Raw genomic sequence first — 16494 nt, 5'->3', positions numbered from 1 at the left:
CGTTTGTCTAACGCAAAATTCCCAGAACCTGTGTCTTTTTTGTCATGTTTTTCATCAATTATCATTTGCCTTTCCTGTTTCCATGTTATGCCAGAGAAAAACCATTATACTGAGGCCGCAAGTGTTTTGCATTTACTTCTTACACGAAGGGATGTTTCACTGTGTCCTCTGATTTCTCAACAGTATCCTGCCTGTTGAGACCTCAGTGTATGTCACTCACAGTACACTGAGGTCTTCAAATTAATGGTGATGCAAGCTTCAAATACACCTTCGGTGTCTTTAAAAGCAGAACTAACATTTGCTAAAAGGTAGTGGTGGCTTGTTAGGCCAAGCACAGCTGGGAGAACATCAGATTTCTGTGGAATCTGATTGGTTTTGACTTCTAAATAATGAAAAATTGAGACGAATCTGATTCTTCAGGCCTTTAGCAATTATAGATTAGCATATGTGAAGCAGTTGTTAATCAGTAGATTAGGTGTCTGGCTGTTTATAAGCTCAGTCACAAGAACTGAAATGAAGAAAACGCGTAAGTGCTAATTAGGAACGTGCACACGTTGTAACACTTGGGAGTCTGCTGCTTCCCATTTTCTGTGTCATCTTTAGTCATGGCCTTGTGTCAGATGTGGCACTTTTAATCTAAATAACGTGACATTCCACATCTGTTTTCCATGGGAGTGACAAGAAAAGGAACAAGGTAACAGATCAGTGTGTACTCGTGTGAGCACATCAAGCTGAGCTGCATGGGTTGAGCCAGACTTTACTGCCCCCAGATGTTTGCCCTCCTCTCTCCCTCTTTCCCCTGCCATTGGAAGCAGCTGCGACAGACACATGACCCCCTCTCTATCACGACAACCACTACCAGCAGAAAGCAGGTCATGGTGTGGAGTGCATTCATGCTCCATCATCCCTGCCAGAGATGGGGCAGCTTCTGCTGAGAGCAAAACTGTTGCCTTTTTTTAAGACACAATTGCCTACTAGATGCTCAGAAGTTGCCATCGTGTCTCTGCCTCCCTGCTTGATTTGCTTTGGCTGTAACACAAATTTTGATTCTAGTAGATTGTTTCAGCTATTACTTGCATTCAGTCTCAAAGCCAACCTCATTTCTTTAATTCTTTCTTCAGCATAAAAAAGAGATAAGGAATTGTGGGAAAAACAAGTAAGAGGGAGAGAGTGATCAGAATGAAGCAGTAATTAATATTCTGATCAGTAGAAATGTTAATGGGTTTTTATATGGAAGTACATAAATACAAAAGCTGGTCTTGTTGTTTGGATAACTTTTTAAAACACTCCACACTTCTGAGAAATTACTCAGCTTGACTGATCTGAAGACAAATGTGATATTGCAGTAGAGACTCTCATTGAACTTTTGCTAGTCATTCTACAAAGAATTAATCACATTTACAACCTTCCTCTAAATAACCAACTTCGAGACTAACCATGTGGCAGCAGATGAATTTTTAAAAGAAGTTGCGTAAGTTAAAGTTGTTTGTTTTAGCAAAAAATGGATTTTCATGGGTCCATATGCCCTTAGGAGGTTTAGTTTTGTATTGTTCTGTTCCATCTCTATCATATTACAAACTAGGGATGAGGGTGGTTTCCTTTCTCCTGAGATATAAGCGTTCTACTTTTGGTTACCAGCAGAGTTCCAGAGTCCAGGAATTAATATTCCATAAAAACAGACCTGGTAAAAATACCTAGAAAGTTATTTTGAAATATGTGTTCGTGTACCAAATGGTATGTTACAAATCTGTGGATGTTTGAGTTGCTGGTGAAAAAACTAACATCCTCCAAGATATTGGGAAAGTAATAAAGAAATGCACATTTTTACTGAGATATCACCTTCCTTGGAAATAACACAACCTGAGCATGCAGATTTCAGACTTGAAGCTGGAGGTTTAGGAGAAGTAGGTTGCTTTTTTTGAACTATGGTGACATTTTTCAAAAGCATTTTTTAACTCTCAGCTACTACTGTTGAATCCAGCTCCAGAAAAGACAAACCAAACTATAAAAACAAAAATCCCAAGGGCCTCCTCTGGCTTCTGTTAATTGTCTGTGGGAGATTTGATTTCAATAGCGCAACTGGATCTGGGTTTGGTTTCCAGCTGCTTGTTCAACGCCAGCTTTCCCTGGAGCTTCTCCCCAGTAAGCAGGGCACATCAGTGTGCCAGCAAGCAAGGCTGGAAGTCCAATGCCCCCAGGACTGTGGTACCAACATGCATTGCTACTGCAGCCCCAGCTTGCAGGGAGGGCTGCATGTTAGATACTGAGCAGTTCCTCGGTAATAACCTGCGAGCAAGCAGGCAGGAGTCCCTCTGGCCCTTAAGAGCCCCTCCTTGCCTGCCACAGCACCAGGGTCTTTAGCCTGGAGAGAAGGAGATTAGAGGATTAATTTTTTCTATCTTCTGAGTATGCTTCTATAGCATTGAGGCTATTTCTACACTTCAGTTCAGTATGTTTTGTTTGTCCTTATAGCAGCCGTCTATGATTTACCTAGCTAAACCCTACCCCCTCTCAGCTCCATCTTTGCATCACTCTTGTCTTGAACAGATTCATACGAGCCTTACTGAGGGAAGAATAAAGCCATTTGCTTCTTGCAAAACAGTGCTGATTAAATAAGACAGAAAAAAAATCACCTGTACACAGATTTAATAACACTAATATCAGGCACACACAAAACACCTTAAAAATAATGAACAAACATAACCCAGTAGAAGCTCTGCAACATTTCTCAGGCACATAATATGACTGCATTGTGAAAAAAGGCACAGAAGCATTTTGATCTTATTTTGGGTTAATTGTTTTTGCAATTCCCGTTCCTAGAGTGAGAATTTGGGCTAGTTTGCCATCCTAAACTCCACTATGTGCGCATGCTTGTGTCCTCCCTCTCTGTGCTCTAATGCAATAGGACTTCTCAAAATGGTCGCACATCCCTTTCTTTAAGCTGCCTTACTTTTTTCATGCTCGTTGCATGCAGGTGGACTCAGTTACATCATTTATTCTCCACTTTTACCAGCTAAAGCTTGAGCTCATTCCTCATTAAGGGGTTAATTGCATCTTTTTCAGAGTTCCCGTCTGGCAACAGCAGTCCTGGTTGTCTGAAGTGGTGTATGCAGGCATGTGCAAGAGCTGATCAGCATGCACTGTGGTGGATCACTGCTTCCAGCCAAATTTAGGGCAGATAGGAAGGGTTTCTCAGAGTTAGAACCAAATTTTCAAGAGAAGTATTAAGTAGCTGGCAATAAATTTTTATGGACTTTATTGAACTGATGCAACTGCTTTCTGTCATTGCAATTATGTTAGTGGGAAATCCAAGCCATGCTTAAATGGGACACACATCTTGTGAATCCTCTGGGGCTGAAGTGCAGGGCTTTATTGTGCAAGGGTGATGGGATTCACACTGTACCTCCTCCTACAGGCCAGCGAGAAGCAGGTTCACTTCATCGTGTGGCGACAGACCAGGCAGCAGACCCCCGACATCTTGCAGGAGACAGGCTGGAGTTACAGCAGTGGCAGCCCCCAGCACTGTCCTGCCAAGAGAAACAACCCTGGCAAGGTGAGGGCATGAGCACTTGTTTGGTTTCTCTGCTGTCCATGGGACAGGGGACTGGGAGGGCAGCTGGTATGTTAGCGTCTTGGGCTGCTATCTCTGGTTTCTGTCACCAGAGGAAGCATGTCTTATTTTGCAATGGAAACGTAAAATCTGTACTCCTCATTATTTACACATTGTTTGTGCCATGACTGTGTCTGGAGTAAGGAGGGAAGGAGAAGGCAAAGAGCAGTGGTGGGGCAGGGGGCTGATGTGCACACAGCATCCCGGCCATGGGTGCAGACCCTGTCGGTGGTGTGAGCCAGCACAGGGCAATGCGCTCCAACAGAAGTGAGGGACTTATCTGAAGTTTCTCCATCTGGAGTAAACTCTTCAGGCAAAAAGCTTTCATACACTGGCCTGAGAGATTCGTACAAGCTGCTTGAAAATTATGGTAGTTATTAGTCTGTTGATCATTTCTTGAAATACCCATGCTCTGACCCAGCTGGCAGTTCGGCAGCAGATGGCTGCTGCGGTCTCCATGGCCACTGTGAGCATGCTGCCTTTCTGTGGAGCTTTGGATCCAAAATGTGTTGGTTCTGCTCTGGCAGCACCCGACGCTTGCACAGGATGGGGACTGTGAGGGCTGGCAATATGCAGCATGGCCAGACCTGACCCAGGGTCACCCAGCACAGAGCAACCATCTCACCCACATACGGCTCTGGTTACCAAACTGTCCCTCCAGCTGCTCCTCTGTGCCCAGTTACATCGTCTGTTTAGTATATTTGGACTTGCAATATGCTCTCTGCATAAGGCAGAGAGACTGTCATGGTCAAATATATGAGGTTTTAAAGCAGAAACCAATGCAGCAAGAGCTTTGAAAATACGTTTTTCTGAGTTTACTCAATGTTATTCTTTATACTATAGACTGAAGAAGGCACATCCTTGCAGGAGCTGAATTTGTTTGTTTCAGTAAATTCAAAGTCAGGTGCCTGGCTAATTTACGCTAATCGCTCTGAGTGTCATCACTTATGCAAACCCTTGTGAGCTGGTCCCCTGACCACCCATGCCAGGAGTGCATCAAGGAGGTGGATAGGCAGGGCTGGTTTAAATCCATCCTGCCTGATGGGCAGCCAGATGTGTCCTTAAAGGGGCCTTTGAACTGAACCAGCTGTCAGATGGGGTGCACAGCTGTCAGCCAGGAGACAAGCCTAGCTCTGCATTTTACAAATGCTTAAAGATACCCATTTTTTTGCAGTTTTTCTTTTTTTTTAAACAACATTATTCAGTGTTTTTATGTGTAAAAAAATATACTAGTGTCTATCTATTTTTAGTTTTTGGTTTCTACAAAGTCACAATCACAACCCTTGTTAGGTGCAACTGCATCAGCAGGAGTTAAACCAGAGAACAAAGTCAATGCTTGATAGCTACTACCTAGTAGCATATAGTACCCAACTAATCATGCATCTGCAAGGCATTACTTCCTAATGAAGTAATGATTTCCTTAGGGAGATATGTGTAGGACAGCAATTAGCTTGTGTTGCTACTGTAGGATTTCAAGTGAAGCTCTGAGCACCTGCTAGCTCTACCATGTTGATCTGATTAATTGATACCACATGGGATTATTTGGGAACGTGTCTTGTCTTCCATAAACTGCCCTAGATCCTCATTTTCTCTTCTTGTGCAGAGAGGTGTTAGATGGGAATTCTTGGCTAATCCAACATTATTTTGGGTAGCTGTGAGATTGAAGGACCAATGTTGACCTTGCAGCAGTCCTTTAAAGACTAATGAATTGCCTTTTGTTGGATATGTCATGGCTTTTAGGGAGATTTCCAGTTTGCCACAAGAGATGGGTGCTACATAAGCACATGAGTTGATGTGCTGCAGTGGCCTTCTGTCCAGTACCACCATTTAGGCACTTTCCAGGGAAGATGATGGCCAAGAAAAGAAAATTCTGAACTGTTCCTAGCTCACTTTAGCTTTGTGTGTGTGCAGTTAAGGGCTTATATTGGAGAAAATGCTCTGGCAATAGATCAGGAGATCAGTACAGCTGGTGGACACAATGAGCTTCAGGCGCTGTGGGCTTTTGGTTTGATACAATCGTTACTGGAGTGTTATTTGCCCTTTTATAGGATATGAGTGTGTCAGTTCGAATTTCTAATGCTTTTTTGCTGAAGGTTTAACTGAACATCATTTGCAATTCGAGATCTTTAAACTCTAGGCTTTGGCAGACTTGAAATGTTTGTTTTTAAATAGACATCATTGCAGCAGTAATGCTTGCAAGCCTGGGGCCTGTACAGTGTCCTAACACAGTGCACGATCCTGCTCAAAACCAAGGCAATGCCTGTTGGCTGGACTTTACTGCCAAGGGAGTTTCCTATGTGCATGTGGTTTGATGAATGTGCTACCTGCTGCCATCAGTGGGATTGCTTTATTATGTACAATTGATAGAGAGATTGCTAACTGACTTGAATTCTGATTAATTTTAAGGCATTTTTTGCCCCCTGAGCTTACTATAGGAAGTGATATTAGCAGGTCAGGAATGCTCTCTTTGAGGGAAGCAGCTCTTGCTGTAGAGCATGCATGTAAATGTGGGCTGCTCTCAAGCCTTGGCTGTATTCAGCACCAAAAATAAACTGTAGCTTCCAGCAACCATCTTGCTCTTACAATGGCTCAGGAATCACTTTTGGCCAAGCTGTTGTCCTCATGACAGCCTGCCTCCATCTGGAAAGTGAGAGGAGGCGGCTCTCTTTCAGGCCAATGCCGATGGCAATCAGCCATGCAGCCAACAAGGCGCTGGAGAACAAGGAGGACAGTCTGTAGTGACCACGTCCTTCCCTGGCGGCAGCGATGCCGGGTGTATGGTGTGCCGGGCGATTGGTCCTGCACTGGCTCTCACTGAGCTGATTTCCTGTGTACAGAGATAGGGGAGGCACAGCTCAAAATGTTCTGGTGGCTGCCTGGATTCAGAAAAGAGAAGATGTCAGAAACACTTTCTTGTGCAGCCGAGGTTGTTAAGCCAGGCTGTAATGCATAAACAGGACAGATTTGATTTCTTTGAAGTCAGTGGGAGCTTTGCCATTGATTAAATAGCACTTGTTTTTAATTGGAACTGTTTTCTTACTCCTTTCTAACAAGTTGTCTAGTACCTAAAAGAAATATTTCACTCTGTTGCTTGAGCAGGCAATGTTTTCTGACCGTATGAGCAGGTTAACCTTCAGGTGAAGTACATTTTCCAAACAGACACAGCTACATCTTTTGCCTGCAAGACACGTGTCATGGCTTTGATGTTGTGATAATCTGCTGTAAATATTTATTTTCCAGTAAATATACAGAAAAGAAAAAAATTAAAAAGAAGAGGAGATGAACTGTTATGTTTTTCTTCTTCTGACCTCTGAGGTCACTTCAGAATGACAGAGAATGACAATTGTTTAGAAGAGAATGTATTGAAATGCAGTCACTGATAAACATTGCCTTTTGACTGGTTTACTCATTATCAGTTGTACCTCCAAGAAAGCTCTACGTGTGTTTACTAAAAAAGGCTTTACTTTCCTTTCATCACTGCCTTCGACTCAGCCAAGTCACCCCAATTCCTTTCTATCTGCAACCATGTAAAAAATGACATGTGGAAGAGTAGCTTCAAAGGAAATCTAGTCCTACATGGTTGAGCCTACAAGTACCAGTACTTTTATGATTCTTCATTGAAGTGTAACAGGACAATTTGTTACCAAGCACTGCTTTAAAATCAGCTTCTCTCTGTGCAGATTCCTCAAAAATAGAACATTAGCCAGTTTATCAGCTAATGTTTTTGGTGCCTGAGACGTGATGGACACTGCATAAGTAACAAGGATTGCTCTGAACACTTGGAGCTGCAAGTCTAATTCCAATTTCACATTTTGCTACAAAATTTCAGACTGCATTTTGTGAAAATTAGTAATTCCCCCATCTCGCGTGCTTCAGGAAGTGGCCTTTACCTGGTGGAAAGTCATTCCTTCCCAGGGTAAAAAGGACAACATTTTTGCACAAACATGGATGAAACATTAAGTTCAGTTTGCACAAAGATAGAACTACTACGTTTAAAACATTTACACCTCAAAGACAAAGGTGAGGGTTAAAATTATCTGGACAAGAACATTTATATTTTTTTTTAAAGGGAATGTTGTAAAACCTTCAGAAATTTTTAGGTTCATTTGCAATCCATAAGCCAAATTACTTTGACACAGTGCCTGTGTTTTGTGTGGATCAGATACCATATATCCAAACAGCTATATCAGTTTGGTTCTTGTCCCAGTGACTAAGAGAAGACCTTTTCCACTAAGCTCTCTGCTTTTTCATTCCTGGAGCTCTGTGGCAGCCATTGTTCTTCTGCTCAAGCATCTAGAGATCCTTTGCTAAGCTGCTAAAAGGTTCTGGGTTTTGTGGTCAATGTTGCATCACTGAAATACTGATTTGGAGTGAGTTCCACTAAACATACCTTTAAAAAACCCACAAAACAAAGATATAGCCCACCCTACTCCCATAAAAACATCTTGGCACTGTCTTCCTTCATCCATCGTTGTCACTACGGGAGCAGCCATGGTCTCAGCTGCTTCATTTTCTGTGTTGCCGGTCTAGGAATCGAGATGGAATGTCTTTGTGGAATCTTGAATTTCTAAGAAGAGGTTAATGTGGCTTTAAATTAGTTTTATAGATTGTTTTTGCATAGTATAAATGTGAGGTCACACTTGTGAATGAGAAGTTTTGGGGTTTTTTAATACACATTTCTAATGTATTTAGCAGCATGCTATTATATCTACATATAAGCCTGGAATGGATGGTGCTATTCCTGCAAGAGGGGCTGGGATCTTCAGGAGCTGATGCCAGGAAATATGAAATATGTCAGCTTATGAAATACTTAAGGAAATCAAAGCATTTAAATCCACATTTTATGGAGAAGCATCCTTGTGTCTCAAACTCTTCTGTAAGAGCTGGATGCATTGTAAACATGACATTGGGTTCAGAGATTTTGTTGGAGTTTGTGTTGCCTCTCCATCCTGAGGCCACCTGTGAGTTTGTTTCACCCTTGCTCATACACTAGTTATTGCATGACCAGTGGTGTGTATGTAACTTTTCCTGTTCAGGGGGAGGAATAAGAGGGTGACTGTCCTCTGATAGTAGAGGTGGCTGTCCCCAAAAGACCTTTTAAGCACAAGCACTAGGAAAAACACCTTGGAAGCTGCTGGTTCTTTATAAATGTCCTCTTTTCCTGAACAGAAATACATATTTTTCAAGTGTATTCCCACCAGTAACTTATATAGAAACACAGAAATCTGGAAGAGCAATGAAGTGTCTATCTTCTAATCTGTCCCCATGAGTTTTATTCCTTTAACTCGGGTGGACCATTTCTCATTAACTGTACAGATGACATTCAGACTGCAAGCAGCAAGATAAGAACCGTGACTTGATAGTCAAAGATATGAGGACCACTAGTGATGTTAATAACAAGAACATATATATTTTTTAAATCAGATTCCTTATTTACATTTCAAAGACCTGCTTCTATTAGTTCAACACTAAAACACTTCTGATTTTGGTGGGAGCAGTGCCTGATTTTAACTATTAAAGCACAGATTATCTTGGCGGTAGCTCTGACTCCGCAGATGCCTAATCCCTGGAGAGAATCAGGCCTGCCATCTGGCCAGGCATGGCAGGCGGCTGTGAAGTGCTTTGGTATTCCCTCAACGATTATTCATTTCAGTAGAAAATGCCTAAGCTGTCAGGGAGGTCCCCATGCCCACTGTGTTTGTTGTTGCTGTTTTCTCCATCGCAGAGTGCTCTTCACGCCGTCACCTGTCACGAGAAGGTGGTGGCTGTCCAGAAAGATCACACAGAATCTCTGGGAATGACTGTAGCAGGCGGAGCATCTAACCGGGAATGGGATTTGCCTATCTATGTGATAAGTGTTGAACCTGGAGGAGTTATCAGCAGAGACAACAGGATAAAAACAGGTAAAAAGGAGGGGGGGGGGGGGGGGGGTGTTAAAGCCTGCTTTAGTTCAAAGGCTTCCTTTGAAAAACAGAGGGATAGTAAAAGAGCATCACAAGCTGACAGCTTCAGCCATCCCATAGATTTTGGAATGTGTCAGATTAGAGGGCCTTAAGTCAGCTACCAGAAAAGGCATAATATGCAGCAGAAACCATCTCTATGAAGTGGGATGCAGGCACGTTCTGGTAGGAAAAAAAATAGTTTTTCACAGGAAAATGAGCTTGCATCACCATCTCCTAACTACCGAAATCCTCATTGTGCAACCTTTGTGGGTTTTTAATGTAAATTTTTGTACTTGTTTGTCATATCGTTCATGACTTTGAAAGAAATTTAAAGGAGCAGAATTCCCATCATATATGAAACAATGTTAGTGCCTTGTGGTTCAATATCATGTCTGGAAACACTGGCTCTTGATGTAACAGAGTGATAAAACTAATTGCTTCTCCCACTCTGCATGAATAAGCCTTTAGAGTAAGATGAGGAGCCTATTTTATCAGTGGGTTTTGTGGGAATAGGTAGGCAGTAGAGGAATAGTGAAAATCTCAGTTTTTCAGGATGTTGCATTCCAAGAGTCAAGTACCTCGGTACCCTGCATCCAGCAACCACACAGCTCCCCCATGCTCCTCTTCAGCCTAGTCACTGCTCAGAAGCTGGAGGGAAATCCTGGGTGCAAGGGAAGCGAAGGCACACAAAAGTGGGGCAGAATAGCTGCATTCCAGCTGAGCCCAACGAGCCTTGGGTTGCAGCGCCTGGCACTGGCACACGTGGGAACCTCCCCTTTGTGGGAGCTATGGCTGCTCATCAAAACTCGTGTAAGAACATGACAACAGGAGCAAACCAGCAGGTTTCCCCTTTCCTCCTGCTGGGAAATGACTGCCTCTCAGTGGGATACATTTCCCAAAAAATATTCATCGTGAGGCAGCATGGAAAATTCAGCCTAGTTAATTTGATAAAATTAGAAACAAATGAATACGTGATGTTATGATAGCACCATAAGCCTCCATGGTTTAGAGCAGCCCTTAGGCTGTTTTCTGTCTCAGTGGGACAGACCACAAGAAGAGGTTAACATCCATGTCGCACTGCCTGGACTGCCAGCAAACACAGCCCCTGCCTGGAGGAGCACGCAGGTGAAGCGCAGAGAGCACGCAGGGAAGCCCTGGCATTGGAGCGTGCCGTGGAGTGTAGGGGAGCATTTGGCACTGTGGTCACTTGCATGACTTTAGTGATGTCTTTATTGTTCTCCCTGTAGTTATCGAGGTCATCTTTGCATTTTTCTCTGAAGCCACTGTGCCTACATTGTAAATAAGGCATACAGAAAGATGTTTTGGCTTGCAGCCATTCAAAGAGGCATTAACATTAAAATAATAATACATTATTCTGCAAAGCAAACTTTATGAGGAGCCAGCTGGAGCGGCAGTCCTCAACTTAGGGAGAGCTGGGAGAAAACCACCTTTGAGCTTTTAGGTTTCAAGCTCAGGGTGAGTACAGAAGTTGTTAGCTGTAAGTGGGCTTCAGAGACCTGGACTAGCATCAGGTGTCTGTACCAAAGCTTGTTGGTACAGCAGGATCCAGCTGTGCTGTTCAGCTCTGGATACAGGATGTAACGCGACAAGAAACCAGGACCAAAGCCTCCATCCAGCCAGGCAGTGCTCCTGTGTGCCGGGATCTGGCCCCTTCCATCATGCCTGTGGCATGTTTATTAGCATATGCTTCACATCCATGTTAAATGATAGGATTAACAAACAGCCTCATCAGGCAACAATTTCTTGCCTGTGGCTTTGACTGGCTTGTTCATGGGGGTGGGGAGGGGATCCTGGAGACACTTGCAGGGTCTTTTATCATCTGTTTTATCGGTCTCAGGTGACATCCTCCTGAATGTGAATGGGATTGACCTGACGGGGGTCAGCCGGAGCGAGGCTGTTGCCCTACTGAAAAACACCAACTCATCAGTGGTGCTCAAAGCCCTGGAGATGAGAGCATGTGAAGCCCAGGAGGAGCGGGGCCGCCTGCCACCCCCTGAGGCCACACAGACCTCCGAGAGCAGCGAGTGGTCACCTTCCTGGGTTATGTGGCTGGAGCTGCCACGGTAAGTCCTCAGATTGCATCCTCTTGCTGAAGGGGAGTGGGAGGAAAGATTTGTATTTTTTGGCAATTCTTTCTTTTGGCTTGATTCATTGCACTGACATCTTAATTAAATCCAGACTCTGTCGCAGACTTGACTCTAAATCCCTCCCTTTTGTAAACGGGTATGTGTACATGGAAAAATAGACACGCAGATCCCCTTGCAAGGGAGGAAAGGATCCTGAATTGTTCCAGTCTTGAAAACATATCTGGCACTTAGGGAGTGAAAGGAAAAGCTTGCAGGGATGCAGGAGCTTGCTGAACTGGGGTCTAGGCTCAAGCACCCTGAAGAAGGCAGAGCTGCCCCTCCTGCAGCTCTCAAGCTGCACAGCCCTTCTCCTTAGCCAAATCCAGCTGAATTGTTTGACTTTGCCCAGATGTTGCAAAGTGCATGCAGTTGGCCAGTATCTCTGAATCACCTCTTTTAACCCCACCCCTGACTGAAAGAAATACATTTGTCATACACAGGAAGCAGCTGTGTTGTCATAATAAAAGCCACATCGCATGTCGTTCTCTCAAACACACTCAGTGTGCAGGGTGTATACCTGCAGCTTCAGTGGCATTTTGTAAAGTATTAAATAGGGATATGTTATGAATCTCTGAATACATGAAACTGGCATCACACAGCGGAAACTGGTATTCAATTTTAAGGAATGAAGAATTTAGCTTACAAGTTACTTTTGCCCATACTCCTAACCCTGGCAGCAGCTCAGAGTGTCTGTTTTATGGGAGAGCATGAAAAGATGGTCTGCAGAACAGGTGGGCTTTTGCTCGAGGCACAGTTTAAGGACTCCTCTTCATTTCCCAGTCTCAAATAGCAGGTTAGATGCTTTCCCTCCTTCTGGCTTGAGCTGTTTTGAGCTCACTGACCTTGCAGCAAGGTCTGCTGGGAGGGCCTGATGTGTATCGGGGCTTCATCTGAGGCTAATGACTGTGTAAATGTGCTGAAGCACTGCAAGAGCAAAAAGCAGGCTGTGTGTCTGTCACCCACAGATGAAAGTTCCTGCTCTAGTGGAGAGGACTATGTCCTTTGAAAGAAAAGAAGTAAATGGATGGCCCCTAACTTGCTACTCCAGACAATGGTGAACTTTTCTCACCCAGTCTTACTGCAGACAGGCAGAAACAGGGAGGTCCTCATTCCTGCTTGCTTCTTCTGCACCCTTTAGCTTCACCAGCAGCATTGTGAAGGTGCTGGATCATGGATAATGCTCCAAGCAGAGAGACAGCAAGCAGACTAGAGGTGTTACAGGTGCTGCAATCTGCAATGTTGAGTCTTGCCTTCAATCACGGTGCCATGTCAGATGGACTGAAACAATTGCACTCTGCCTACACCTGCTGTAACCCCACCTTTGCTGTGCTGTATAGAAAACCTGAGCTGACTGGTCATCATCTCCTACCCAAAGTTGCCTGAAGTCCCCATTTCCTCAGCAAGGTGATGGAGATGAAGGACAAAGCTCCACAGTACTGAAGGCTTGCACTCAGTGTTCACGTCAGCCAGTTCCACTTTGCAGTTTGGGGAGAAAAGATGCTTTTCCCATTTTAAAAGCTGTCGCTAAGCTCACTCTATTCCCCCTCCTCTGAAGGCTGTGTGTATGAAGTATTCCCACCCCTTTGGTCTCAAGAAAAATCAGCCCCAGTGTTAGCAAGGCTGAAGACAGGAGTTCATTGTAACTCTATCCCCAGCTGCAATGCCGTGCATAGAGCACAGCACCGCCCCTCTCTGCCAAAGAAAAGTAGGGGGATTGGTATGCTGAGTTGGTATGCTGCTCTGAACATCAGACTAAGACAGGGACCAACACTGATTAGACGTGACAATAACAAAAGTGCACTGCATCCTTATTAGTAGCTGTTTGGTTGAGTAGGGGTGCACGAGGATGGGGTTTGGGTTTGCTCATTAGGTATTATCAGACTCTTCAGTCTTCCCTAGCAGGAGTGCGCTTACACTCTTACTCTTGTACTGATTCTCCAGGGCCCACATCAGACATCTGGAAGCCCTTCAACAAGTTCTCTCACTAGGATGTGTATCACATTAACTCATTTTGCTCCAGGATGAGCATTTAACCTTTCGTTATCTGGCTTTCAGTTTGCTGTTGGCAAGGATCCCATCCCTCTAGATCTCGAGGTATTGCTAGCAGTCTCACAATGTTTTTGAGGCTGTTAGAGAAAATTACTCTCTATACAAATAGATGTCTGAAATGTCCATCTTGGCAAAGGTGCCTGATGTGGAACTATGGGGCAAGATGGTGGAGATTCACTTACCTTAATTAAAACCATTTACCAGAGGGGCTGCTCCAACATACATGAATCTAAGAACGTTTGGTACAGCTGATAGAAAATTAGAAATGTCAAAATCATGATTATACAAGATCATGGAAGGTACTTGGGAAGATGGGCAGGACAGGGCACACCTACATAAGAAAAACTGAACAAATAGAAAAGGCAGTAAAACTGGTAGTCCAGGAATAGTTATGATTAGAAGAGGCGGCTGGATGGTGGATTCTTTAAATTCTGTTGAGAAGGGAAAGATGTGGCTCTAGACAAGCCATGGCAGTGCAGTGTGAGCATCTGTTCACAGCAAACAAGGTGGGGAGCGCAGAAGCAGCCTGACATCATGACTTAGAGTGGGATGCTCAGGTAACTGAGGGGAGGAGAGTCTTTCCTTCTGTGTTCCAAAAACACTGATGAAGTAGAAAACAGGCTAACATTAATATTAGTTACATGATTAAATGTACCTTCCTCATTTTTGAGGCTGGTATGCTGTAAATGCCTAATTCTCCATACTAGCACAGAACTTGCCCCTTTCCCAGGGACTGCATACGTGTTATAGACATGGGCACAAACAAGAGACACAAATATGGAGAGTCGGGCAATTATACCATTCTTCTGGATCGAGTTGGTAGCAGCAGAACCAGACAGGTTATCTGACTCCTTGCATTAAAGCTCAAAGCCTTGGAAAAAACATCTTGCATAATTTAACATTTGTGGATCTCACTTAAATTTCGTCTCTTTCCTTGTGAGATCTTAAAATTGGCTTTGGTCACTTGTATATGACTTGATAATACATAAACAACCCCTCTGTTCTTTCTGTAGTACAATCCAATATGTGGTGATTATAAAATAGATGCACATGTGCATCTGACGTCTGTCAAAACTTGGCCTGCATACGAGCGAAGGGGCTGCGGGCTCGGCGTCAGGAGGAAACAGTGATGCAGGACCTCAAGCATTCCCGCTCGAAGGCTTATTTCAGGGTAGCTAATTTAATTGTTTGTTGTTGAGGAAGACAGGTCTCCTTTATTGTTGGAGGGAAATGTTGTGAAGCATGCACAAAAGAAATAATGTGGAGCAGCTGGTGAAAAGTGTTTCCCCAGCCCTGTGGTGTTTCTTGTTTTTCTGGTCTCCTTTCTTTGCTCTCCTCACATTTCCTTCCCCCTGCTAGCACTTAAAAATACTTTATAGATCATCCTGTCATAACATTTACAAACATTAGCACTTCATATGAGTGCTTTTCTTCATCTGCAAAGTGAGATGAGAAAGACAGGAGGTGGCCAAAGTCATTCTGCAAACCAGGGGTAGAACTGACCATAAAACATGGAATTAGGACAGAAACTCCCCAAAATTAACTGCATCCAGGCTGCAGGGCTCTGATGGGAGCAATTCTCAAATATTACTCTACTCCACTGCCCCTTGTCTACTGTAATAGGGTGGGGGAGGAAGTCATGCTTTGATACCTCTTATTGCTGAAGTCCTCCTGAAGTTGGCCTGGTTTTCATTCCCAGAGCATAAGGCTACTCAGGCTTCGTGAAAAGCAGCAGAGAATTGTGCATTTAACTACTTGAAAACAGGCACTTTTAAATTCCTTGTGCATCAGTAACTGATGCAAGGTTGTAGTATTTCTTATGATAGTACCCTGTGTCTAGACACCGTTTATCCTCAAATATTGAATCAGGCAAGTTCACACATAAATTACTCCTTGTCCTCAGCTTTTGGAGTATTTACAGATAGAGGCAGAAGACTGCAAGCTGCTCTCTTCCAAGGAGGAAGATGATTCTCCTTGGACCAGTTGCAGTTTAGTGAGTTACGGCAGTTTAACTGGGTCAAAACACTCAGACTGGGACTTTAGTTGCAGCAGAGAAGTAATCTACTCAAACACTAAGCACCTTTGGATGTATTTGCAAGTACTTGATTTCATTTTCTCTCTGTGGCACTTTCTAGCTTGTCTTTATTACTCCACAGCTGTTAAACAGACCCAAATGAACTAACTCCCTTTGGGTTGCTCTTTGCTCAGGCAGAGCAAGCATCTCTGCTTAGGTACTAAAATGTTCAGAGCAAGCAGTACCTGTGTTCTATGTAGCTCAGCTTTGCGCATCCTGCCTCCCAGCACCTTTTTCACATTTCTGACAGCACTAATGCATAGCTGATGGATGGGTGCTGCACTGCCATGTTTATCCCATAGGACAGAGATAAGGATACATCAATTTAAAGGTGTAAACACCACCTAGCCACTGTCACAAGTCAGCTATGGCCAGTGTGATGGGTTGGATCTGGCCTGCACCAAGCACCCACACAGCTCAACATCCCCAGCAGGACAAGAGAACATAGGAAGAACAAGAGCAAGAAAACTTGTGGATCAAAGTAAAGACAGGGAAACCACTCACCCATTACTGTTGCGGGCAAAACAGACTTAGCTTGGGGAATTTAACTTAAAACATTTAATTACCAATTTGAGTCTTGGGAACCAAAGATGACAAACATATAAACACTTTGGGAAAACCCCTTTCCTCCCCTTTTCCTCTACTCACTCAGCTTCACTCTAGCACCTCTCC

The 16494-nt window shown here is 43.8% G+C and overlaps 1 protein-coding gene across 5 annotated transcripts in view; it reads left to right on the top strand.

The window, feature by feature from the left end:
• Positions 1-16494, top strand: part of LNX1 (ligand of numb-protein X 1) — a 73201-nt gene that overhangs the window by 53220 nt on the left and 3487 nt on the right. For all 5 annotated transcript variants that reach the window (XM_074866192.1, XM_074866191.1, XM_074866193.1 and 2 more), the window contains 3 exons: positions 3416-3553; positions 9336-9513; positions 11411-11636. In XM_074866192.1, the coding sequence (XP_074722293.1) occupies positions 3416-3553; positions 9336-9513; positions 11411-11636 (542 nt within the window). The remainder of the gene's footprint in view (positions 1-3415; positions 3554-9335; positions 9514-11410; positions 11637-16494) is intronic.

The sequence above is a fragment of the Strix uralensis genome, chromosome 4 (genome assembly GCF_047716275.1).
Source record: "Strix uralensis isolate ZFMK-TIS-50842 chromosome 4, bStrUra1, whole genome shotgun sequence".
Taxonomy (NCBI): Eukaryota; Metazoa; Chordata; class Aves; order Strigiformes; family Strigidae; genus Strix; species Strix uralensis.
This window is presented reverse-complemented; position numbering and strand designations above follow the sequence as displayed.